Below are 26,716 nucleotides of genomic sequence, written 5' to 3'. Positions count from 1 at the left end.
AGAAAAAGACTATTTTTGAAGCATCTCAAAATAAAATACCAAAAAAAACTCAATTCCACAACTCTAGGCAAACATGGCTGGCGCTAGCAGGACATTTGAAATTTAAATTAGCGACCGATCAGACACCAGTTGAGCCAGAAAAAAAAACAGTTTTATGAAAAGGTTTTGAAAGTTTCCAGCACACCCGCGACAATGAACACTACTTGCAATTCCTATGATACTAGCTTACAGAACAAAAAATCCGTGATTTAGCAACTAAGCCGACAAAACTTGAGCAAATAAACGAAAGTCCGACGATCAATTTTAACCATCGAAAAATTTTCAATTGCATACTTACTGAAAAAAGATCCGACCGGAACTCCCCGGACTTTGGAGTGCAAAAACAACGACGCTTCCTCTAGCGCAAGTGCGAAGAAACCTCAAATTGCTGAAATTCAATAATAAAGCAAGTTGAATGTGTAGAAAAAGTTGCTTTTGGGAAAAGTTTAGTTCCCGATTACATACACTTGCTTTTGCAAGTGTAACTCAGAGGCGAGGCTGTGGTTCACCAAAAACTTACGAGAAAACGACAAAAAAGTAGCTTTATAAGAAGAAATAAGGAAAAAGTGAAATAGGCATCGAATAAGTAAAACTTTGCTACTCACAGGCTTCGAATCTGCGATCTCGAGAACTGGGTTCTCATGCCCTGCCCTATCGGCCATGAACGCTTAACAATCGGTAAACACTAGTCTCACATAAAGCAGCTACATATGCTAATAATTTGCCAAAATGCAGCAAAAAGTAATAGTTTGGAATAAAACAAACTAAAGGTATCCACACTAATTTTGCATGTGATAAATTGGAAAGCATAAGCCACACTATTTATAAATTATGAATTTCAAAAATTGCAAGATGTTGAGTTAGAAAACTTGAAATCAAGTTTTTATGATTGTTATGTTGTTTGAAACAAATAGCTTTTTTCGGTTCGTTTGATGAATTTAAAATGCATCAACTGTGTTACTATTACTATTCGAATGTCAAACCACATGCTATCAAAAAGCTGTAGAAGTGCCCCAAAAGTTGCACCAATATTTGCTACTTAGGTTAGACAAAAAAGAAGGTTCTTAATAATACAATATGCTGACGCAAGTGTAATCAACACAGAGAGATTGTATGTAAGTATCCATCAAATAGCCAAGTACTTCATCAACTCAATGATCTGAAATTCTTTCCTCATTTTGAAAAACCAAAAATTGAGCCCCATTAATATCGCGTTATTTGAAGAGGGCACAAGCTGACACAATTTATTGATCAAAACCCTCCAAAAACTCTCAGAAATGGGCATGTTCTCCCAAAATTGATGAGTCGGCAGATCTCGAAAAACTTAAAATTACTGCCCCGCACCCTATAGAAACGGTACAAAAATCAAAAAAGTTTCGCTCCTGAAATTAAATTATATGCTTTTCAAACCACCCGGGAATCATTGTACATTCATTAAATTAAATTACAATCTAAATTATCTAAAACATAAGTTATTCTTTTTGAATCACGTCGAAATATATTCTTAGTTTTCCAGTTTTAATTCTGAGTCCAGCGAATCGAATGTGACATCTGCTTCATTCTCCAATATTTCGCCCGTTGACAATTTGGTAGCTTCTATGTTATCTGTCGCAGCAGTGTGATTAAGTTTGTTTTCTTTGTGACTCTGACTGTTGTTGTTTGTTTTATTCTTGGGAGTCCATGTCATTTTATTCTCTTTCTTGAGTCGTCTTCTGGCATTAGCGAACCACGTGGAAATCTGTGTCAGCTGAAAAATTTCAAGTATGAAATGTTTTTCAACCCTGCATGCAGTTAAACTAATCACTGCCACAAAATGGGAGGGCCGGTTGAAATTTTTCTGCTTTAGCTTATTTCAATTGAACAAACAATACTTTCGATATTAGAGCCGCTTTCAATAAAATGCGTTAAAAGCTACTATTAAATCATTTGTTAACAAAAGCAGTCCGCAAAAGAGCATTCTTTGATATTTTTTGCTTCCAACTCACGCTCATTTTGGTGATGATGGCTAACATGATTTTCTCCCCTTTCGTTGGGTATGGATTTTTTCTGTGTTCAAATAGCCAGGTTTTCAGCGCAGCTGTCGTTTCACGTGACGCATTTTTCCGGCGCATGCTGCTCGTAGATCCCGACGTTGCAACCGCTGAACCAAGACTACCAGTCGCGTTCGGTGCCTGAGAATTCGACGACATTTCTGTCGGTCCAACCGTAAGGCGTTCGTTCTGAGAAGGGTAGGAGGTGGGGTGAAAAGGTGCAAACATAAAAGGGTTCTGTGGGGCACACAGTTGCATGTTGAATCCAGGGTCGCCCGCTCCTGGCTGCTGGTATTCCTGATGAGTCATAACATGACCCCTGGATGGACTGGTGGAAACAATATTACTGTTGCAATCCTGAAATTAAAAAACATCGCCATCAGACAACTGAAAAGTAATGAACAAGGGTAACAGAAAAGTAATGACAATTTATTGTGTTTTCAATCTTTGGAAGTCATAAAATTACAATACATAACCTAAAGCTTATCAAATTTCAGGAAATCAATTTGATCGATTTAAATTAACATAATATTATCATAATATTAACTATTTACATTTAAATTATAAAACGTTCATCTAGTTCTAAAACCTAACAAGCGAAGATCTTACGAGAAAAAAAACGAAGTACAAGAAAGTTTTTATGCATAAAGAGATCAGCTAACCTCGAAAGCTCCGGAAAAAAAACAGATACAACACAAGAAGATACGCAGGTGCCAGCAGCGTGCGAGGGGGGGGGTGCGGTGGACGCGCAATTAGTAAAAAGCTCCTATATTTCAACCTGAATTTTCATACCAATGTCGTTAATTATTTACATACCAACGCTTTTTCTTAGATTCAACAGTTATTAGCACGTATGGAACTAAACTATGGGTAATCTAATCCGAGTCAAACAACAATTCTGCCCAAACCTAAAAAAAAGAAGACAATTTTAATTTTTTCGACAAAACTCAAGAGAATAGCTTTGAACATGCTTGGATCAAATCTTTGAAAAAAAACAGGTCAGCGAATCGAAACCAAAAAGCCATGATGACGAATTCGATGATTTTGCAGAACTTTGATAATCAACCACATTGGGTAATTTCACCGCTAACTAAATGAATGCGTTTAGACACGGATGATGAATTTGTTAATTCGAAAACGTTTTGACGATTGACTGTTTTCCTCTTTTCCTTATTGTTTCGACTTTTATAGAAAATGCGGAATAATAATACTTGCGTTTTATTATTTGGTCGATTTTCGACTTTTGAGCAAAGCGTTTTTGACGGATGTTTTTTAATAACACCTGAAAATTTTTTTGATCAATTTTTGCTGAGTGATAGGGCTAGCAGAAGAAGTCAAAAATATTTAAAAGCTGGCTTTAACCAGACTAAAGTTGGGCGAGCTTGCAGCAGGTGGTTGAAGAACGGTTTCGGCAAAAAAAAGTTGGTTACTTGAATTTGCAAACCGTTTAAAAATTGTTTTTAAATAAAAAGTTGGTATTTTATTTAGTAAAAACGACCTTTTTTGTCTATCAAACAAAAATAAATTAATTTATACAATGTTTTGGGGAAAATACACTTCTTAAATCCCGTTTGTTGGGCTACGTAAGGGGCTCACTTTGATATAATTATGTCTGTGATCGACTTGTTATTTTTGGCGTAATTGTTTATTAACTAAGAAAAGCCAAAATGACCCATTTTTGGGGTAAAATTTTGGGCCCGAATTTTGCAAAACAAATTACACCATATTAATTCTGCTAACATTTTAAGCAAGTTTTGTCTTCATAAGTTTTCACCTAAACTCAACCCAATTTGAGAAAAACGCGTTTTAAATTTCAAGTTTAACGCGTTTTGTCCGGTTAATTTAAATCAGCACTGTATATGTGAACATTTGAGAGATGTTAAAAAGACGACAAATTAGAAAACAACTTATTAATAATAGTCCAACAACGTGAGTTTTCTTTACGCTATAATTAACTGAATGAAGTTTCATAGAAGAAAAAAAAACAGTTAGAAAAGTAGCAAGAGCCACATGGCATTGCTTTGAAAAAACAGGCCAAGGACAGCAAAAAGGGAGCTCTATAATGAGGCCTATTTCTATAAACAATGAAGCCCAACACAGCTTCCCACACTGCAAAACCGAACTCATCTCACAACCTGTCGTTTAGCAGGCATTAAATTTCCGCTAGACCTCTGACGCCTAACAACGAGACTCTTAAGAACAGTCTATTATAATGTGAGAATTCATTTATGAGGAAATAACTTATGCTGCGCATATGACTCACTAGATTAGGTTTGATTGAGAGTGATTGATGAGTGGTATGATTTCGTACGTTCTGCTATCACGCCAGGAGAAACCAAGTAAGCAAAATTTCAGCGTTTGATACGTTTGTTACTCCAAAATTAACTTATTTGCTGATAAAAATTGAAAGTTTTACCTCTCAATCCGAACCGTCGATTCTCTGTTAACTTTTACGCATTAAATAGCTGGGCTCGTTTTTTGCCATAATTGTAATCACCAGCGGATTTCCGGGAGGGAGGGAGGCGGACGCCCTTCCCCCCTTTCCCTCAAGGATTCGACCCCCTGCCGACCCAAAAGGTCTCCCCTTTGTACTATTTTTTCTTAAGGCCCCTTTCGCGCCAAAATAGACTAACTTTGAGGGGGAACGAGCTCCGAAAAAACGCAACTTCGATTTTTTAAAAGTCTCCCATCGAGAAAATCCTAGATCCGCTCCTGTTTGTAATCAGAACTGATCAGAAGAGCAAAAATTTCCTTCTCAGCCCATACGATAAATCTGTTCCCTGGTTTTGCAATGAAAAATGTTTTTTTTTCAATCTGAAAAGGGTCCAACCACCCCATATATCTTCGATCCTTGATTAAAGTACTGCAGCGCGTAAAAGGCACAACTGTTTCTCATTTTATTACATGCGTCAATAAAAAAAATCTTGAAACTTCTGCCATCTGTAAAAACATCTGAATCAGCAACTTCTATTCGCGTCGTGTAGTCACGAAGTTCAAATATCGCTTTAAGCTTGGTAGTCTCATTCAGGTCAGGTAATAAGCGGAAAACAAAAAATAAGAAATAAAAAAGCAAGAGTACCTGTGGGTTCCGAGAGCCGACTTTTGAGTCAGCGACCGTCCGAGAAGGGTTCATGTTTTCAGAAGGGTGGGCGAAGGTCGGTTGCAACAATTGTGTGTCTGGATACTGTTGGCTAGGTGGATAACTCTGGTTGCCATACCTGCTCGCATGACTCCCGTAACTATACTGAGGGGTAGCCGCAGTTTTTGAGTTCCCATTTGGGCCGAAGGAATTGTGAAGTTGCGATTCAAAACCGAGAGCGTAGGCGTCAGCAGGACGATAGCCGACAAACTGCGAATCTGGTAGGTAATGCATAGCCGATTGGGACTCGAAAGGGTTCCCGAAGGCGGCGCCATAGTCAAACCCCGCAGCAGATTGCAAGTCTAACTCAAGTTGGGGGTTGTGAATGTAATGATAGGGGGTCAACCCGGGCGCTTGAGGTGGTTGCGTATGGCCCCCTGTGAGTTGATGATAGGTGTGTTTCGATGAACCATGAAGAGGGTAAGGATTCGAACTATTGATGACATGAGGGTTCTGAAGATGTTTACTCCGGTCCAAGGCATCCGATCCATTTTCTGGGTGTCGCGGATCGACCAGGCGCTCCCCAGACGAAATATTAGCTAGACTCTGTAATAAATAAAACTGATAACTGATATTAGTTATGAGATTTGGTCTCTGGCGCAACGAGACGGAAACATTGTTAGTTAAATTAAAGTCGCGACTTGGCTAATTGCTAACAGTGTTTTAGACATTATTTTGACCATTGAAAACAGATGCGGATCCTTGTTAAAAGTCAAAGTACCTAAGTGGAAATAAACTAAAACTAAAATTACATGCTTATCACAGACAGACAACAATGCTAGTTATTAAACATGGTAATACCTGCTTGTTCGCCGTGGAGTAGGAACTAGTCATTGTTTTGTTTCTTTCTCTCAAAAAACAAGAATTAGAATGTTGAAAAACACAAGAAGGAGCCAACTACTTTGTAAGCCAAAGACGCTCGATAGTAAACTCACTGTTGTAAAACTCAAGTCTCATTCGAAACTTCTGCGCTGCTTCTAAACTACAACCCACTTGGCAAAACACCTACGGAGTGAGAGCAACGCCGGGCACTAATTGTGCCGCGCGGGTCCAATTAGAGGGAAAAGGGTCGAGTAGATAAGCGAACCTCACGTGGCGATTGTTTCCAAAACAACTCACTTCTCCCCAAAAACATACCTCGGCCGCTCTTGTAATTTAGTCTGGGTTCCCAGCTCCGGTTCCAAACCGCATTCCGGGTTGTTGTCAGCTTTCAAAGCAGATTCGAAATCACAAGTTGTCCAATTAACTTCCACCTCACTTGCTCGCGATTCATTACTTGGCAAACACGCGGTCGATTCGAGGTTCCCAATTGCACTTGAAAGAAACTGTCAACTAACCGAAGAAAATATTCGAATTAAACAGCAGTACTTTTAAATTTAATTTAAAATTATATTCTCCACTTTTAATAGTGTTAAAACGGAAATGACAAAAATCGAGGGCAAAATGATCTCTCCTTACTTGGTATTTCCAGAGTTTAAAGCTTCAGGTTTCGCTGATTTCAAGTTTTCAAAGGGTAAGATAAAAGTTAAAAGCCAAGAACTGTCAAGCTCTAAAAGTTTCCTTGATTCATTTTTAAAACAGTTTTAAATACAGCTCGAGCGCATATTAATTAAAAATTGATCGCAATTTAATTTTAAAAATTGAACAATTTGGATCGCATATTAATTTATGCTATCAAGGTCAAGAAATATTTAAGAAGAAAGAGACAATTATGACCAGTGCTCGACTATAGTAAAGGTACTTGTAATTGCACTCTCCCATCCGGTGGAAATTTAAAGCCGACAAGACGGAAATCGTAGCATAGCGTTTAGCATTTGTGTCTGCGATTGTTGGTAGCATGCGACTGTTACTATTATTTTCACCCAGATAAGTTAGCCTATCAAATTTGAAAAATTCACAGACACTAGGTTTTTATCGAAAGAGTCGAATTTTCGGTTGAAAAAGTTTAACTACTAGCATATCAACGGTTAAAATTTATCTTTTACAAATCGACACCGATTGTTGGTAGCATGCGACTGTTACTATTATTTTCACCCAGATAAGTTAGCCTATCAAATTTGAAAAATTCACAAACACTAGGTTTTTATCGAAAGAGTCGAAACTTTCGGTTGAAAAAGTTTAACTACTAGCATATCAACGGTTAAAAATTATCTTTTACAAATCGACGCCGATACAGAAGCCAACAAACTCGCCCTTTCTATTCTTCTCGGTAGAAGAATGATAGTTGGGTCCCTTGAATTTAGATTTTAGAAGGAGCATTTTTAGGCTTAAAATCTTCGAAAACATGGTTCGCATTTGTTTAAAAACATGAAATACAGTTCGCATTTGTTTGTATACTTGTTTTTGAAATTTTCACAAAAATTGCGAGACCCCTCTTTCATACTTGCTTTTTCTTGGGACCCAACTATCGCACTTGTACCTTCTTCTCATTTAACAGTAACCACATTCATATCGGATTAAAACATGAGCAATAAAAAATGTATTCACTATCTTAATATCACATTTATTTGACAATATCTTTTAGCAAGATACATAAGACGTGGAAACTTCTATGTGTTTCATCAAACCAGTTTCCTTGGCCAACACTTTGGCCAGTTTCAGTCCCCTCATGTCACCGATACACTTCACGCTTTTTTTCAAACTCACGGGTGCCAATCCATCCGACGAAAATATTACATCACAATTTCTGATTACGTCATCGAATTCCGTCAACTGAATTTGTTGCTTGTCGATAAATTCGTTCTCCCTTATCATTTGGTCGCGAGAAGCGATAAAGACACTTTGCCATTTGCACGCAACTGAAGCCAGCAAAACGTAGTCAAGATCAGAAGCCTCGTTCAAAACTATCATTACATTTAGCTTTTCTTCCGGCACAATTTTTGACAGAATGTAATAATTAGGTTGTAAATCGCACCAATTCAAAAGTCTATTCGGCAAGTCTATCAGATTTTTGTCGAACAGCTTTTCCGACAAGTTTCCTGAGCTCATTGATTTTGCCGCTGACTTCAATGCTAATTTGTACAGAAATTTCATCGCCGTTTGCTGTACTGGGCTGACCAAATTTTCAATTTTGTCTCTTACAAAGTTATTCGTATTTGAGTCTGTTCTCATTGATTCGAAACTGTTGACAATTGCATTAGAGAACGGCAGATTGTTCCAAACAGAGAATATCAAAGACACCGATTCAGTCCATAGAAACAAATCCCTTTTGCATGGCATGTTTTTGGCCATAGTTATGGCCTCAGCTACCGTTCTAGCACTGATTATATTGACAATTTGAAACAAATTTTTCTCTTTGACGATTAAACTGCTTTTCAAATGGGAGTTTCTAACAATCAAAACACCTTTAAAATCCGAAAGGGAGCTTTTCACTCCATCGTATTGTATGGTGCTTGAACACTTGGTGTGTAGAGCACTTTTCGACAAATGGTTTTCTAAGCTCTCCAAGAACTGATCTTCATACGATTCCATAACAACAACATTCAGAGGCGAGAATTCTTCAAGCTGCTGCGAAAGTCCACGAAGATATTTAGCCATTAATTCGCTGCAACTATGGAAATCTGCGTTTTCTAGGACAAGGCAAGTTGGAATTGAAGTCGTAACAAACTCGCAGTTCAAACTTTTAGCTTGATGTCGAGAAATTCCGAAAGCTATACACGTACTAGGATGTGTCACATAGTTTTGATCCAATTTGAAGTTTTCCAGAGCTTCATTCTCCGAGCTGAACAACTTGAGAAGAACCTTCTGTTCATCGAACTTTGCTTCTAAGTTTCCGGTTGCGTAGATGCTAATTGGATGATTAATATTTGAGTTTTGTGCCAGGAGCTTAAGAATAGAATTTTTGAACTCGACGCTCAGAATCAGAATTACTCTTAACGCCATTGCCTACTTAGAAGTTCTAGATACGCGCGCCCAGAAGAAAGCAATTAAGTTTTGGATGGGAGCAGTGACTTAACTGTGGCCCAGAAAAGGTTGCAGAGGTTGTGACTCGATTGACTGATAGCTCTTAGTTTGCGATAGATTGCTATTGCACTGTACAAATACCACATCAAGATATGAAATGATTGAAATTTGTCAGACACATAAGCGAACTATTAGCCCATGTAATTCGCTCGATAAATGATTCAAACGGTTTGAACGCTCATTTGAACCAGTTTTGATATTTAAAGCCCCTACCGTGTATCAAAACTATCATTCTACACAACTGCAAACTTGCAATTCGCAAACAAAGTAAACATAGGCAACAGACAGTTGGAAAGAGTCAATGAACACAAAGAAACAAAAAAAAACAATTGACTTGTTTTTTGAAAGACTTTCGAATTTTAAAGAAAAAATATATGCCCTCAAAGCTGTTTGAATTTCAAGAACAATTTATGATTGACACTTATATTGATAATTTTAGAACTTTTATTGATAATTTTAACTCAATTTGAGAAAACTGGATAAAAAAAATAGGTAAAATTTATCCCGCGGGGAAATCTGAAAGATAAAATACGTTTTTCCTGACCTTTACAGCTTTGCTGTTCGATAGTGGAATTTGCCTAGTCAAAATTCAAACGCCGAAAAATCAAAATTGAGCATGAACAAATTTCGAGACTTATTCTTGAAAAAGAAATTATCGCGACCTATATAAGAGTCTTCACTACGCTCAACCTGAATATACTTTATCCAAAAACCTGAACAGTTCAACCAAAAAAAAACTGAATATATTTTATCAGAAAACCAAATTTAACATTAAGGCACTTGCTCTCGCAAGTATAAAAAAAGCAAGTACCAACAATATATACATTGGGTCTAGTAGAGAAAATATTGAGACTAATTAGCATGCCTCATTTCAATTTGAAAAATCATTTGAGGACTAAAATTTGGCTTTTTTGAGAAGTTTACGCGCTGAGCATCATAGAAAAAAGCATGAATATTGCGCATCATTTCGTACATTACAAAAACCCTACTACGACCTAAGCTAGTAAAACAAAAAAAAAATTCAAAAAAATAATCCGAAGCATCGTAACTGTTGATTCTAATGCAACTAAGGTTTAAATTGAAAAATAAAAACTGAACTAAATTTTTTGCAATTTTGGGTTTTTCTACTAAAATATAACAGTGTCTACAAAACTCCTCAACGCCATCGCCATGAATCATCTTATTAAACATGCCCAAAGAGAGCAATAATGCCAGCTTTAATTTGAAAATTAACACAGGGGCGAAACGGAGCTAATTCGAAAAAAACTAAACCTATCAAAATGAATAATGAATCAATCTAGTTTCAAAAAAAGATGCCAATAAAATAGAATATGAAATTAGCATTAGAGGAAAGCCTAACAAGCGGCAACAAAGCCGAAAATACCTGAGCATAAACACATTAAGCCAAAAAAAAGTTCATAAAAACTATCAAACATTTTTCGAGTCTTCCTCCACACAAAACACACAAAAAAAACGCACACGAGCTAATAATAACAAAATACCATATGAAATTTTTATCACAAAAAATTTTCGAACGATAAAGATTGAAAAACTTCAAATTTCTACACCAGAAACGACCTTTATTAAGTCTTACAAACAAATATCAATTTTTTCTCTTCAACGACCCAAAAAACGACTAATCCGATAACACAAAAGCTGAAACCACATCAGCCAAATAAAACTTTCTAAGCGAAAAAAAAAACAAAGTAAATATACAATGTCAGGGCTAATAAACTTGCAAATTATAGGAGTAAATCAACAACACTAGTATCTACAATGAAATTCAATTTCAGGATGGTTTGAAAACTACCAATTTGGGATCATTACCGCGCAATAATTCGTGCTAAAAATGCGTAGGCGGCAACTCATGCAGCTCAGAAATTGTTCTAAGTTAAATTAATGCCAGCTATCAGATCTTAGTAACACAGTGCTGATTTGAATTATCCGGACGAAAAGCACACAACTTAAATTCAAAACTCTTTTTTCTCCGATTGAATATACATTAGGTGAAAACGATGATTATAAAACTAGCGTAAAACTTTAGCAGAAAATTATCATAATGCTATCTGTTTTGCTAAGTGGGGCCCAAAATTTTCACCCAAAGAAAACGGATCATATTAGGCTTTTTAAGTCAACCAAACATTACGCTGAAACTACCAGGGCAATAACTTCAAAAACTATTTCAAAGTCAGCCTCTCATTTAGTCAAACAAAAGTTTAAATGTATATTCTCCAAAATTGCGCGAAACGTTTGAAGATTGTTTTTAAATAAAAATAGACGTTTTACATAGTAAAAATGACAAATTTTGGCTATCAAATAAAAGTAAGTTATATCATACCACTTTTTGGAAAATGTACTTTTAATAACCTTTATTTGGCTACGCAAGAGCCTCGCTTGACATAGTTATGCTAGAAACTTACCCGGTAGTGGCTCCTAATTTCGCAAAAAAAATTGCCACATTAATTCTTTAACAATTTTAGCCAAACAAAGTTTAACAAATAAATATTCTCAAAGATTGCGCGAAACGTTTGAAAATTGTTTTTAAATAAAAATAGACTTTTAAATTGTAAAAATGACAAATTTTGGCTATCAAATAAAAGTAAGTTATTTCATACCATTTTTTTTGGAAAATGTACATTTAATAACCTTTATTTGGCTACGTAAGAGCCTCGTTTGACATAGTTATGCTAAAAACTGACCCGGTAGTGGCTCCTAGTTTCGCAAAAGTAATTGCCACATTGATTCTAATAAAATTTTAAAGCAAGTGTCGCCAAAATCATTTTTCAGCTAATGTGAACCCAAGTTGAGAAAAACGCAATTTAAATTTCAAGTTTTATGCTTTTCGTCCGGACAACCTAAATCAGCACTGTACCTTATCCGACACTAAGTACAACACTTCGTACTTAACATAGCAGCTGGAGGAAAATTTCAAAAACAATGTTTTCATTTTTGAGATTTAATCTTTTTTTTTGGAAATCTATAACTTTTTCATAGACGTTAAAGGGTAGTCGGGACATTCTAGCCTTCAACCTGATACGAGTAAACTTTTTTAAATTTTATTCCACAATTTTGTGTGCACCTTCGTTATTTTGACTTTCCTTTGAGTATCGCTCTTTCGCTGAAATACTTGATGTTCCATTGAATCGCAATTATTAATGCCACATGTGGATCTGGGCATGGCGTATGACGCATGAAAATCCAGAGCATTGACTGAACTTTGAGCCACAATCCTTTCACGCAGTACAAAAACCAATCCTTCATTTTAGCAAAAAATTGATTGTTTGATAAATTGAATTCAAATGAAAGTTTCAATTGATATAATATTTATACAGATATTGGTACTATTCGGTTTCAGCAGTGTTACTAAAAATAACCAAAACACAATAGTAAAAAGTTTGAACGCCAGAATGAGCGTAAGAAAGGAGACAAAGCTAAGCAAAAATAGCTGCTGATAATGGTTTCCAATACCATGAAAATTTCCGCCGGTAACAAAAAAAACGTTGGTGTCACATGCCATGGATTGCATCAAAATATGATAGCGCTAGTAGGAGATGTTTATTACCACGGATCAAGTTCATAACTCTAATTGCAACCGAAGTAAATTCATTTCTAGCAATTAGATTTCGAACTATGAAGGAAGATATTCCTTGGAAGAATTCGGTGGAATTGCTAACTAGATCCGTAACTCCTTTTAGCAATTCGAATGAGAAAACTTATGACAGAAATAAGCACCAAGCTAAGCATGAATATTACAATATCAAAGTACTCTAGTGTCCCATCTTAAAACATCTTTGTCACAATTTGTTAATTGTTAGTTTTCCGTCAATTATATCACTAATTAAAAATAAATATTTAATCAAGACACACTTTATCATATAGAAAACCTTTCAGTTGAAGCATTTTTTAATTCAAGCAATTAGCTGCCAATGGCCACAGAGACTCTCAGGACGAAGAAATTTGTTACTGACATTCTTCTTTTGAAACAGAGCCCCTCCATTTTACAGACTTACCCTGCCCGTATTTAGGACTCTTTAAGATGGGACAGTATAAACACGTGGATTTTTACTGAACTAAAATTCATTAATTGATGATTTGAGCGAATGAGCAAACCTATACAAAGGGCAGTCAGAAAAAAAATATCCAGTAAGTTCGAGAAAACTGCGCTGACATTATAGTTAATATAGACATCTACACAAACTTAGAATCTTAGTACAGTCAAAATTAATTCGAAGTTCACAATTAGGAAAATTCAGTTGGCACCCGAAGACGTTTCTTTACTAGCTGCGTATTTTTTCTTTCCATGAGTTAGTGGTATGTATCTATACTTGATCATATGTTTAATTTGCCTCTTCATCGTCAGGCAAAACAGTATGATGAAATACATGACTAAAATAGGCCAGAACACTGGCACATTGAAAACCTGGAAAAAGGTTATGAAAGTGGCTATGATGACTGCTCGTGTTGACAGATGCCAGAATTTGAACTCTGGAAGTCGTCGGATAAATGGTCTAAACTCTGCATTTGAGCTTTTAGTCGGAAGAGACATGCCGTCATCTTCGCTCATTTCAGCAAAGGCGGGATCAATTTTGGGCGTGAGAAACATTAAGAACAAGTTAAGGTAGTAAATAGCCAGACCGTAACTGATAATGTGGAACCCCTGCACTAAGTAAACTCTGAGGACATAAAGCCCAAAGCAGACAAAGAAGGTGGCCCATCTTGCCGTCGTGTAGGGTACTGCTTTGTCCAGATAGTACTGGTATTTCACTCCGATGCTATTAAACAGACGCAATGGTGCTGGGGTCGGCACTATTTCTTCCGGTTTAATATCGCCCATCTTCAAATCTGAAAATGCTTTAATTTATACACTATCCAATTCACTGGTTCTCAAGTTTTTTTAACAGCAAAACTGAAAATTATAAAATTGAATAGGGTGGCAGAGGTGGCCGACTGTTCTAAATCCACTTGATTCCCAAAAGCCATTTTTAATACTATTTTATGAGCTCTATATTTTCAAATGCACCCTTTAAATTTCACGCTAATGGATGTTAAATTTACACAGAGGTGAAGCGGAGCTTCGCATTACTTGCCTTAAAACGCACGGATCACAGATTACGTCATTTTCAGCAGATGAATTTCATTTGAACTCAGAAAGTGCATATATACCTATGTGCATTCATAAATGCATCATATGCATGAATGCACATCTGTAGTTATTAGAGACTTTTAAGAATTTTCCTAAAACAAAAAAATAGCAAGACCTATATAAGAGTTTTAACTACGTTCATTACTCTTAATTAGACCGGTCTACCCAGCAGCGCATAAACCATTTTGCTGATTAACTTTTAATCAATTCGTTCGCTTTCACTTCAGACAACTTCTCCTAAACTAGGCTATAAAATAATCTGCTTTTGTCTCTATTTTTGGCGATTCAATCGCTTCATTTTTCGACCTCGACGAACTAAACTCTTCCATTAAAAATGCATTATCTAGTACAAAACTAAATATTCTGCGATTAGCTGGTTCAATTCCATCATCAAGCAATTAATAATACAAAAATTAGTTACACGATTTCCCAAAGAAATCACTGAATTAGGTCACATTTCCTAAGTGAAAACATATCAGTTCACTCCAAAAACAATAATTCCAGTATTCTATCTTTTGGTTACTGATTTTTCTGCAGTCATGCATCGATATGTCTCCAAGTTGCAAGTTGATTTAAGTGAAATACTAAATAAATTTCAAAATAGCGCCAACAAGCCGTATGGCAGAGAACTCCTTCCAACATAACAGGAACATTACATACATCTCATGTCATTCAACAATTTATGGTACATATTTTCAACTCACTTTTATTTAAAGAGTCCGAGAACTCCAACATATTAAATGCACATCAATTTATCACCTTAAGTTTATCAATACGTCTCGTCATCATCGTGCACGTTATCATTTATATCCACAAGCTCTTCTTGAGACAAGTTCTCATCTGGAAGGCCCTCTTCATCTTCAGGCGCAATGAATCCGTCTTCAGTGGCATACAGAATATCTTTGATCCTCTTAAGAACATTCTCATCGGGTAATTGTCCACTGTCCTCGTGTTCCTGTGCGATGATCTCGATGTCTCTCAACTTGCTGAAGTAGAAGTCACGTTCCCTTTCCAATCCCTCAATCACTGCAGCTGTGCTTTCGATCTGCACATTTGCCTCGTCCAGTTGTGTCCTCAAATCTTGAATCAAATGTTGGTCTGCTGCTGAGCTTGCTTCTTGGTCTCCACTAATTCTACTTCCTTTCATCTGTTGCTGTACTTGTGACACACCTGTTGGCTGCACTTTTCTTGTGGCAGCTGGGTTTACGTTAGATGCTGCCGCACCATTCTGAGCACCGATTGGTTTTCGAGGAGCAACAACACCTGTGGCGGCTTTCGGTGGCGTGGGAGCTCCAGGTGGTTTCACTCCACCTCCTGCTCTGGTTGTAGTTGTTGTCGGTACTGTTCTCCTAGGTGCTGTCACAGCTTTACCTGGTGGACCACCAGGCACCACCGCTCCCACTCGTGCCCTTTCTCCTTCGGGGTCATACTGGCCGAAGCAATCGTCGATGCCTAAAAACAACATCAAAACTCAACGAAAGAAAAAAAACATATTTCTCCGAAATGCAATCAAATTTTACACAATTCGCATCAATTATTATAAAATTTCAAAGTGGACGGGATAGACAAACGGCATGTTCTATGCCTAAAAATTGTCCACCCTGGATAATTTTAAATCTAATAAACAATGATTAAGTGTATTTTTCTTCAAAAAAATTACAAAACAGTTTTTATCATTCATCGCATGAGAAACAAAGTGAAGATAGCACACACATTTTATAGCAAAAAAACTTTCAAGGGCACGAAGAAAGCATTTAGCTAATCATAACAAGGGAAGAGATTGGAGACTAGATAATTTTGTTTTTCAAATAATCATAGAAAAGCATGTCGGAATTTCTTAGAAAAACTGAAAAAAATTGATGGGTTCAAATCATGCCGCTGGATTTCTAAAATCAAATGGTGTCTTCGGTCACATATGACCATGATGCTCCAGAATAATAACCATTGAATCTTTTCTAATTTAGTTCGATTTTCCCATATTTCAGAAAAATCGTGACTTTTCTAAAACCTGAAGGTTCTAAGACTTCATAATTTTAGGTTTGAATTCGCAGTCTTGCAATTGTGTTAGTGTGTCCAACTGTAACTGAATTGAAAACTGTAACTGAAACTGTTACTGCACAACTGAAATGGTTTTGATCAACTGAAACTGTAACTGAAACTGAAACAGCCGGATGTTTTGAACTGTAACTGAAACTGTAACTGAAACCAACTCCGGTCCTTGTTTCAGTTAGAGTTTCAGTTACAGTTACAGTTGCAGTTTCAGTTGCAGATAGCTTAGTATAAATACTTGACGCAATTCATACGTTTCCAGATCGAGATGGCAGCAACAACAACTGGTCGCAAGCGTAGCAACCCGGTGCATCAATACTTTGTTATAGATGAGAGCAAGACAGCGTACAGATGTACGGACGACGACTGCGAGTTCACAAGTCTGGTGAAGCATGGTCCTACCAACCTCAAACTGCACCTCAAAAAGAAGCACCCTGAATGGCAAAAGCAACTCGAAGTCAAAGAAACAGCAGAAAAGAAGGCGAAAACAGACTCTCAATCACGGAAAGTCACAACCATGGAGAGCTTCGTCAACATTGCAGGGAGCAGCTCAAGATCAGCAACTACTCCGCTCCCAGCAAGCGACTACCGCCAGCGACGTCTGAATGAATTGCTAGCGACTTATGTTGCTGCATGCCCAAGAGCAAGTGCGAATATGATTGCTGACAAGAAATACGGATTTGATGCTATCATCAAGTATGTCAGTGGAGGAAAGTTTTCTGTGCCGAGCAAGCAGACTCTGTGCAACAACATTTCGAAGCAAGCTCTCAGTGTTGAAGAAAAGATCAGGCAGCTTCTCACAACGCCGTCTACAGAAACTGGTCTGCTACCAGTCATACAGGCAAGAGCTATCGCATGTTTTTGAGTTTTTGTTTTCTAAAATTTCACCACCCTGAAAAAAAATTTTTTTCTGTTCTTAAAATTCTGTCTTTAAGGTGCAACTTGACTGCTGGACTCGGAAGTCATATGGAGGCTCTTTCTACGGTGAGGTGGTCAACCGTGACTTGATTGAATGACTTGACTTTTGATTGAACTCGTTAAGTTTTTGTTTCTTTGTAAGTTTTGTTTTCAAATTCAACATGTTGTTTGATTCAATTTTTCCAACTGAAAGCTTCAACTGAAACTGTAACTGAAACTGAAAGAAAAAAACTGTAAAAACTGTAACTGTAACTGAAATGGAAAGACCCGGAAAATCAGAACTGTAACTTTAACTGAAACTGAAAAACAGACGAAAAGAATTCAGTTGGACACACTAATTTGTGTAAGGTAGCGTCTCAAAACAGTTTTAAAATTAAAAAAGGGAAAAAGGTAGCAAATCTTTGTTCTTTTTCTAGAATGTCGATTTTACAAGAATTTGAAAGGAAAAACGGAAAACAATAAAATTCACAGCGTCTGCAAAAAACTAAGGCAGTTGATCATTAACAAATATGACTTCCTATTAAAAGGAGAGTAATACATTGCAAAAAAGAGAAAATTTATGTGCAGCGGACTAACTAAAAGCCAATCAGACGCATTATTGTTTATTTTAACAAACTTTAGCTTTTCTGATAAATAGCTGTTAAACCAGTTATAGCAGTTGCCATCAAATCCATAATATTCCTGCAAAGAACTCCATAGAAAGACTGTATGATGAAGCGTATCTTTATATAACGAACTTACAAACACGTTGTTTCGAAAATACTAATTCTAAAAAATATTATCCAAACAACACAAATATTTCAGAAAGCTGCTCATATTGCTTGCGAAAATCTAACGGTGCAACAAGATTTTAATGAATTAGCGCAATTATTAGTTCATCGTGAAAAAGTCAGTGGAAGCATTTTTGACACAGCTATTTGGTTATTCGTGCTGATATGGCTCTGACAGCTCACGCTTCGACCTGATGGCACTGATACCCTGGCATCAACAAAATGAAACAAAAACAAAAAATGAAACAACAAAAATAAGCTTCCCGCCAATTGCAATCCAATGAAACATGGAATAGCAAACTAGCCGGCAGAAAAAGATACGGAAACAGCAAAGTCAAGAAAGCAGAAAAAGGTGAAAAAAATAGACCAAACGAATTTTCAAAAAATTCATTCGAGATGCACTGAACAAAACAAATTTCGAAAATAAGCCAAGATAATTGAACATCAAGTTAGCAGCAGAGAATTTATCAAGCAAAAAGTTTTTTCGCTGATCAAACGAAGCAAGATAAGGCCGATTCTTTAACAGCCGAATAAAAAACGGAAAATTATTTTAAAACCTGAGTTCGAAAAATAACAACCAATATAAATAGCAATCTTCGACTACAATGAGTTTTTTAAACGGAAAAATTGCTTTGAATTCTTGGACACAACATTTAACTTTTCTGTCTTGGCTTAGCAGAAATACTCTCGATTTTCTTAATCGGCTGTAGGAAACGCCCCCGAAATTATACACTTTCCGATATTGGACAAATTTGTTGTTCGCATTTCGTTTGGGCCAAATTATTAGATATGATTATATGAAATTATTAGCTATATCAAAATTTATGTTACCCACCGAGCAATTTTCAAGTTTGTTATGCAGTGCTCAGTTTAGTTGAGTGTCAATGCTCAATGACTTTTGGGTCTTGTTTTACGGTCCAAAACACAGAGAAGACCGAATAAAGCCCTAAAAGTTTTACCGGATATTTAATGAACGTAAATAAGCCGACATAGTTAGAGCCGAAATCGATTAAGCTGCAACTCAGTGGAAACATTTTTGTAAAATTTTTTTTTCGTCTAATAGAGGTATTGAGGTATTTTTTCTTTCTGACCTTGACTTGTAGTTGCGCCCTTCGAATTGAACTTTCACTCTATGTTTTCTTTGAAAAGACAAAGTTTGTTGGACTGGAGTTAGGATCTTGGCATGATGTACATGAGTTTTGCAAATCTGTATCGAAAAATAGATTTAGGGAAAACAACAGGTCCCGGTTTAATTGAGGGACTGACTTGATACTGATACAATTTTGCTCACTATCCTAATCTGTTCCATTTTGATAAAGTGTCAAATCTGAGACTTGAAAAATACTATTACTTCCTAAAAAAGAGCCACATTTAGGCCTTCAAAAATTTTAAACGAGAAATTTGACCACGTTTATTGACATCTGCTGGTAACTTGAACTCTGAACATTGCGAGCTATAAAGACGCAGAACTCCAGCGCAATATCAAAGCTGACCTAGGACTTCAAGACAAAAAGAAGTATGGCACGATTTGGAAGCACGATACTACCATGCTTAACCCCGGCCCCTAAGCCCCGCAGATTTCTAGTACTGTCTGTCAGAGATAAGACGGAGAAATATTTCCCGGTTGATTTGACCCACACTTGGTAGAAAACCTAGATAGAGGCAAAAACTGCAACAAGCTCCTCTACAGAACACCCGAGGCCCCGAAACGCGCCCAAACACCTTCAGATACTACTAATAAGGTGATCATACGTATGTACATCGCAAAAAAGTGCAGCGAACAATTTTGTCATCCTCTTCATCCGGATCATCATCCTCGACAACGAGTGGTTCATATCTTCATTTCAAACACTTAGTCATATCTTCATCACTTAATCAAATAATTTGCCGATTATGAAATGATCAATTTCAGCTGTGAAATAAATCAACTAGCTTCATTTAGACAGCTCGAAGAAAACTTAATAAAACTGGAGCCAGAGAAACTTAAGTCGAGAAAGAAGCGGATTTTCGAGCATTTCCTCGTGAAGATTCCGTCAAAGGTACCAGAGAGGTAGATGAAGCGTCATCTGAAGCAGTTTTTGCCGTTGAATAGGACTTTTTAAGAAAAAAGGCGACTCACCTCGTGAAATTTGTGAAAAAGTTTGTGTCATCAGAACTGAGGAAGAAATACCAAGTAAAAAGTGCAATGAAAACTTTCCCTCGGCGCTTCAAGATGCTTACTCATCTGATGAGTTTGACAACAACTGGAGTCGACGAGCCTTCTGGAAAATTTCGGAAAGTCAGGTTTTGCTGGAACTCAGATGACAAACACCACTGGAAGTCACTTGTGATCCCGGAAAAACCACCCATCCGAACACAACCACTCTTGCTACTTTTGTATTCAAGCACACTGTTGTTTATCATGTATATTCAAAGATTTAGCAATTTGTTCAAAAGTGTTAATTTTTTATTGAACTATTCGCTGTAGATTCGGCAGTTTTAGTTAAATTTATAGGCGAAATAACTGATCGATTGTGTTGATGCATTAACTAATAACAATACATTATATTACTTGTTTTCAATTGAAAGTAAGGCGTTTCTTTATATAAGCTCAACAAAAGCTTTCTTCTTGGAGAAATTTAAAATGAATTATGAGCTGACACCACCGTTCTGATTATCTTTTTGAACTTTACATGAAAAGAAAACATTTTTGACTTCGAACTTTTAAATGAATCAAGACTTGGGAGTTAATACCAAGCTTTTGACATTCTTCTTGAACTTTGAACGTAACACAAACTTCATGGCTTGAAACCTCGAATTGGATAATACCACACTGACTTGTTTTCAGTTAAACTAGCGAAGTAACACACCTCCAGTGCTTCGACTTTTCAACAAACTAAAAAAATTCGCAGAAACTGGAAAAAACACTTCATCCTTTGAGTGTTATCTGACAGCACCTAATTACAGAAATGGTAATTTCAAACTTGGTTTAAAAAATTATTCATTTTTTTTACTTAAATTTTGAAAAACCACAAAATTCTGTGAAGTTCTTTAAAACACTTAAAAATGACATCAAGTACGTCACGTCTCGGAAAATAAAAGCACATGAGCAATCCCATTGGAATGCAAAAATTGCAACTCATGAAAGTGCTCTCACAGTACCCAACTACAGCGTTGGAATTTCAAACTTTGAGAAACTTCAGACTTAAAAAAAATTTGAAAAAATCACAAAAAACGTAAAATCTGGATAACTACAATCAAAATTTAGTCAAACTTCGAATCAAAATTTGCACCTCCTGAAAGTACAATGGAGTACAATTCAATATAGATGTAAACTTAAATTTTGTAAAATTATTTATAACTAAGTTTTGACCAATTGAAAAAGAAGACATAACCAACGTCACATCTTGGAAACTAAGAGCATTTCAGCAGTCTCATTTGGACTGAGATTTGCAACTTGCAGCTCGTGAGAGCACCTTCGCAGTACGAAAAATCAAGGTTGAAAATTTCAAAATTTTGTGAATTTTGTTAAAAAGCAAGTTTTCTGAAAAATTAAAAAGAAATCATAAAACATGTCATATCTCGAAAACTACAAAGAACTGATCAGTCATATTTGGAGGCAAGATTAGCGACACCTGAGACCCTGAGAGTACTCTGAGAACCCCCACTACAAAAAAGGGCATTTTGAACTTTGAAGAAAAAAACTAAATTTGTTTTCTTGAATTTTTTTTTGAAAAAATCACAAAAAATTGTCATCTCGAAAACTTCAAGGATTTGAGCAGTCATATTTAGAGGCAAAAATTGCAACCCCGAGAGTACCTTCAGCGTTTTCAATTACAGGATGGAGATCTTCAAAATTTTTGAATTTTTTTAAATCTAAGTTTTTTTTTTTTTAATTTCTGAAAAACCATAAAAAATGTCATTTCTCGAAAACTTCCTGAGAGTACCCTCTGAAAGCGTCCAGAGTTGAGAATATCAAATTTTGTGAAATTTTTCAAATTCAAATTTTTTAGATATTTTTGAAAATCTCGAAAATTGCCGTATCTCGTTAACTAAAAAGATTTGGTTATTCATATTTGGAGGCCAAGTTCGCAACGCCTGGGGAATCCTTATAGCATCTCATCATAGGGTTGCTAATATCAAAGCCGATGAAATAATCCTTGACATCAAAATGGAAAATTGAAAAAATTCTTAACCATTGCAATGTACGATATAGCTTCAATGTGAAAAAATTCTTTCGTAAAACATGCAAAAATAAAGCGTTAAAAAAGCTTAAACATGGCGAGATAGTGAAGCCCGCGAGATAGATAGATTACGAAAGTTAATCATGGAAAATATCAACTCTCCATCTGATTCATTGTGTGAACATAAATAGTTTACCTAACATATCAGGATTTTCAAAAATCGTAAATATTGCTTGAATCAGAAGAAGAGCCCGATTTGAGCAGGCTACGCCGACAAACAATAAGCGAACCAACGATAGCTCGACAATTAACTTCAGTTTACACATCAAATTTTAACGCCGGATCATCGTTGTCTGAACAACTTCGCGCCATTTGTCTCAACCGCTTCGCACCACTTGCGATACAACATACAAATAGCAGCGCAAGCTAGCAGACAGGAAAAGAAAGCCACACTCCAAAAAAAAATGAAAAAACGTTAACTTATGAAAATTCAAAATGATGTCTAGAACTATTTTATATTTCAAGGCAACAAGGCGAAGAAACCTAAATAATTTCCCGTAAAACTAAAAACATAATTATTGTCATGAAAAACGTCGAACTCCAAACTCTATTCTAGGAACTTTAGCATTTAGCGCTATCCTGAATGAAGCATAAAACCCATGCTTCCTTTGAACTGACCCCAAATTAGGTCACTAAGTCAAAATATAAGCCGAAAACATTTAAGCCGAATAGTTTTTAAGCGAAAAGAAAAATCAAAATATACGAAGTCAAGGCTAGTATAATTAAAAATAGCAGGAGTTATTCAAAACAACAAAAGCAACTTCATTGAGTACAAATAAAAATCAATTCACCATGTGGCAACTAAACTGAAAAAACATAATCAGGCAAAATATCGGCCGACATTTTTTGGAAAGGAATTTTTCTAGTTTAAAAAAAACAGTTCCAGGTCAGATTCGAACCCAACTTTGCCGTCCCAGGCTTATTCTTCACCTCCATTCCAAGCTAAATGCCGAACATGCATTTAAATTTGAATTCAATAAAAATTTTCGTTTCTGCGATTCCCAGAGGATCCATGAAAAGCTTTGCAGCTTGTCTAAGCATAGTCAGTTTTTCTTATTTCCCCGCATTCCAGACAGTTATTTTGTTGAGCGAAGCTCTTTTTTTGCGACTAAGGTCAGTTTTTAAGCGTCTAGAACTTTCACGTGGTACTACTATTGCAGCCGAAATCGGCCAGGCTGTGGTAGACCTGAAGGCCAACTGAGAGCTCGGCCTCCCACACTATCATTGCCACGCCAGGGGAGGGATAACACAATCTGACGATACAAGTCATTTTTTATCAAGTTGATAATCCGAAAAAGTATAAATTCCGATTAAATAACGCTTGCTAATCGCAAGCGTAAAAAAATCGGATTTTTGGTAAACACGTGCTGCATTGATTCTGAGCGCCAGATCTAACCTGCATTTGCGTCAAAAAACTTTTTGAACCACTGCGCGAATTCCATGTTATCCATCATTTTAAGCTTTATTAGACGTTCAATAGGAATAACTTTGTCAATATTCAGCTTCTTGAACCCATTTTGAAGCTTCTTCCAGTTTTCTGTGAATTCATGTTCAGATTTAGCACCAAACTTCACGTGCTTCAGGTGGACAGCATTAACTGTTGGGAATAGCACATTGACCATTTGACAATAATGAAATCCTTTGCCGAGTTCAACGATATCGCGAATCTGTAGTTTTAGACATTCGTTAAACCATACCAACATGTCCTGTCGTGAAATTTGATTTTCCCCGCTATTCGTATTGCCCGTAACATACACATTAACTACTTGGAAGGACGCCATTCTGAAAATATATAAAATTAAAATCAAGGCTAACTAGTTACTATCAATTAAAATGCCTCAGATATTTTTTTTGCAACGCACATAAGTAAGGTACAAAAAAAAGAAAAAAAGTAAAAATGAATATCAACGAAACTTTGCACCTAGAGGTAAAATTTTACATCAAGAGTCATGCAAAACATGTTTATTTTTTGTAGCTGATGCCAAATGAATTAAATCGATCAAAATCTATGTCATTTTCGGTTAATTTTTTCTTTGAACTCAGTTTTTACGAATGTAGATGAAAATATATTTTTTAACGGGTAATCAGAAGGTCAAAAGTATCATAGTAACCGAATTACAGTCAGGAGTCCCTTCATCACGTATTCCAGTCAAAATCCTTGGAATTTTCTAGATATGGAAGTGATAATGATAAAAGAAGATGACAAGTGTTGAAGTCTTTTTCCATTAAAATCGATACGGGTTACGTTTCTTCAATAAGAACACGCAACTCGACACGAGAAAATATAAAATACAAGTGTTACAAATAAAAAATTTCGTCGAAAGTTATTTTGTCATTTATTGTTCCGAGTACGCAAGCGGCGTTCGCAATCTGTATTGCCAGCGAGATTCTCTGTTTTAAAAAGCTGCCTGTTCTGGGTTCCTCAGTGCATATGCTAAGGTTCTTACAAAGCTTGTTCAAAAAAATTTCTGTGCTGGGGTCGGCGAAAATAATAATACTTCCCGCATCAAAATGATCAGTTTAGGGTTGATTAACTTTGCTCAGATTCGTTGACCTAAAAGCAATTGCCAACAATCTGGTATTAACAATAATTTGATATTTATTTCAAATGAACAGTAAATCGAAGTTAAAAGCTCAGACAACCATAGTTTGAGAAAACTTGGAAAACTGCACGGCACTAATCTTAAGACTCCGGGTGCTACACATCAAGCAGAAAGGGACTTCAATTCAAACATTTTGTCAAAAAGTCATGAAAAATGATAAATTTGAAGGCTGTTTAGATGTATGTATCTATTAAAGATTCGTCCCGGGATTACTCCCTTGAGAAACACTAGCATGCCCTCTACAGCTAAATTTTCTCCTGAAAACTGACAGCGATTATCTCTGACAGCGTTTAAAATGACAGGGGTTGGAGAGAAGGATCTCTTGAGTGATGGTTGGTTGAAAGGCAACAAGGACAACTGGTTGGTTGAAAGACTAGATATGACTGGCTGGGTGGCTAGATGAGTTGATGGCTGGATGGATTGCTAGATGAATTTGATGGCTTGCTGATTATGGATGACGGAATTGAGAGATGACTAAATGAATGGATGGCCAGGTGCATGAATAATAAAAATAATAATAAACAAGGATTTAGACATCAAGCCATGGGGCTAAAATGCCCCGCGTTGGGAGTTTTAAACTGAGTTTTATAGTTTCTTTGAGTTTACACAGCTATTGCAGCAGTTTATTCTCCATGTGCATGGGACACTTTCCTCATATTTACTGATGAAATATATCCAGAAAACGTTTTTGAGGCTTGATTTGAGTCTTTCGTATTTCATCGCAAACAGGTCTTCTTCTTCCTGAGTCTGTAAAATTTTGTTTGCTAGTATAGGTGTTCTGTGCCAGAAATTGCTTTTCGATTTTTCGTAATGATAATTTTTATGCGCTAAGCTATTTTTCGTTGATCTTCTTGTTGGGGCTGTAGATTCTTTGAACTGAACAAATTGTCTCCAATGGAAGTTGTATTGGTCGTTTATTATTTTATGAAGCAAGAGAATGTCGTGCATTTCGTGGTAGAGATACAGTGGAAGCAGGTTTAATCTAATCAGTCTGTCTTTATAGTTGATGTTGTTACATGACAGTATCCAACGTGTAGCTTTTCTTTGGACATCTTCAATAATTTTTAATTCACACTTATTTGCTTTCCATATGGGTGAGCCATATGACACAATTGGGGTTACATATCCACAGTAGGAGTTCAGTTTCATTTTTAAGCTCGCTGATTTTGAAATATTTCTTTTAATTAAAAATAAGCAGCCTATTGCTTTTTGGGCTCTTATTTTTGTGTGTGCTGACCAGTTTAGGTTGTTGGTTATTTGTATACCAAGGTCTTTTTCTGAACAGGTTTTTTCAAGTATATGGTCACCGAGATACATGTTTAGGCCAAGTTGGGGGTCTTTGAATATTATATTGTTACAAATTAAGACTCATGGAATTATCTTTGCACCATAAGTTGATCGTGATTAGGTCATGTTGGAGCAGGGAAGGGTTCGTTGCAACAATTTTATCATCGTCTGCGTAACTATAGCACGAGTTGGTGAGTGATGACGGTAAATCGTTGATGAATGTAATGAAGAATACTGGCCCTAACAGTGAGCCTTGAGGTACGCCGCTACTAACTTCAAGATGGCTGGATACTGCCGCACCTATTCGTACTTGCTGTTTTCTGTTGGTTAAGTAGTTTGCTAATAGTTTAAGTGCGTTTCCTGATATGCCAAATTTATTGAGTTTATATATGCACAAGTCGTGAGGAACTTTGTCGAAAGCCTTTTCGAAGTCTAAGTATTTTGCCGGTAGAGACTTGATATTAGCGTTATCGAAGTCATCATAGATTTTGTCGAGGAATTGGAGCATTTGCAGAGTTGTCGATCGTTTAGGACAGAAGCCAAATTGGCTGT

The 26,716-nt window shown here is 36.4% G+C and overlaps 3 protein-coding genes across 3 annotated transcripts; all 3 read right to left on the bottom strand.

Annotated features, from left to right (window-relative positions):
* Positions 1-1,422: 1,422 nt before the first annotated feature.
* On the bottom strand, positions 1,423-6,262 carry LOC134839455 (homeobox protein PKNOX2-like). The gene is made up of 4 exons (XM_063855004.1): positions 6,010-6,262; positions 5,149-5,754; positions 2,025-2,426; positions 1,423-1,786 (listed from the first exon to the last, which is right to left on the bottom strand). Exons 1-4 carry the CDS (start codon positions 6,040-6,042, stop codon positions 1,544-1,546), a joined length of 1,284 nt encoding a protein of 427 aa, XP_063711074.1. The 5' UTR covers positions 6,043-6,262; the 3' UTR covers positions 1,423-1,543.
* A 6,186-nt stretch (positions 6,263-12,448) lies between these two features.
* On the bottom strand, positions 12,449-14,009 carry LOC134839108 (protein RER1-like). Its single transcript, XM_063854543.1, has one exon. The coding sequence runs from the start codon at positions 14,003-14,005 to the stop codon at positions 13,421-13,423; it is 585 nt and encodes a 194-aa protein (XP_063710613.1). The 5' UTR covers positions 14,006-14,009; the 3' UTR covers positions 12,449-13,420.
* A 644-nt stretch (positions 14,010-14,653) lies between these two features.
* LOC134839232 (microtubule-associated protein RP/EB family member 1-like) lies at positions 14,654-24,083 on the bottom strand. The gene is made up of 2 exons (XM_063854712.1): positions 23,671-24,083; positions 14,654-15,766 (listed from the first exon to the last, which is right to left on the bottom strand). Exons 1-2 carry the CDS (start codon positions 24,053-24,055, stop codon positions 15,084-15,086), a joined length of 1,068 nt encoding a protein of 355 aa, XP_063710782.1. The 5' UTR covers positions 24,056-24,083; the 3' UTR covers positions 14,654-15,083.
* Between the last annotated feature and the right edge of the window lie 2,633 nt (positions 24,084-26,716).

The sequence above is a fragment of the Symsagittifera roscoffensis genome, chromosome 2 (assembly GCF_963678635.1).
Source record: "Symsagittifera roscoffensis chromosome 2, txSymRosc1.1, whole genome shotgun sequence".
In the NCBI taxonomy this organism is placed as follows: domain Eukaryota; kingdom Metazoa; phylum Xenacoelomorpha; order Acoela; family Convolutidae; genus Symsagittifera; species Symsagittifera roscoffensis.
The sequence above is the reverse complement of the archived record's forward strand: the minus strand, read 5'-3'. Positions and strand labels throughout refer to the sequence as shown.

Coding starts and splice junctions, on each gene's coding strand:
- LOC134839455 (XM_063855004.1), bottom strand. CDS start 6,042: ATGACTAGTTCCTACTCCACGGCGAACAAGCAG. Junction 2,427..5,148: donor TCGGCTCTCGGAACCCACAG/GTACTCTTGCTT, acceptor TTTTAATTTCAG/GATTGCAACAGTAATATTGT. Junction 1,787..2,024: donor CCATCATCACCAAAATGAGC/GTGAGTTGGAAG, acceptor GAAATTTTTCAG/CTGACACAGATTTCCACGTG.
- LOC134839232 (XM_063854712.1), bottom strand. CDS start 24,055: ATGGCGTCCTTCCAAGTAGTTAATGTGTATGTTACGGGCAATACGAAT. Junction 15,767..23,670: donor GTTTTTTGACGCAAATGCAG/GTTAGATCTGGC, acceptor TGTTGTTTTTAG/GCATCGACGATTGCTTCGGC.
- LOC134839108 (XM_063854543.1), bottom strand. CDS start 14,005: ATGGGCGATATTAAACCGGAAGAAATAGTGCCGACCCCAGCACCATTG.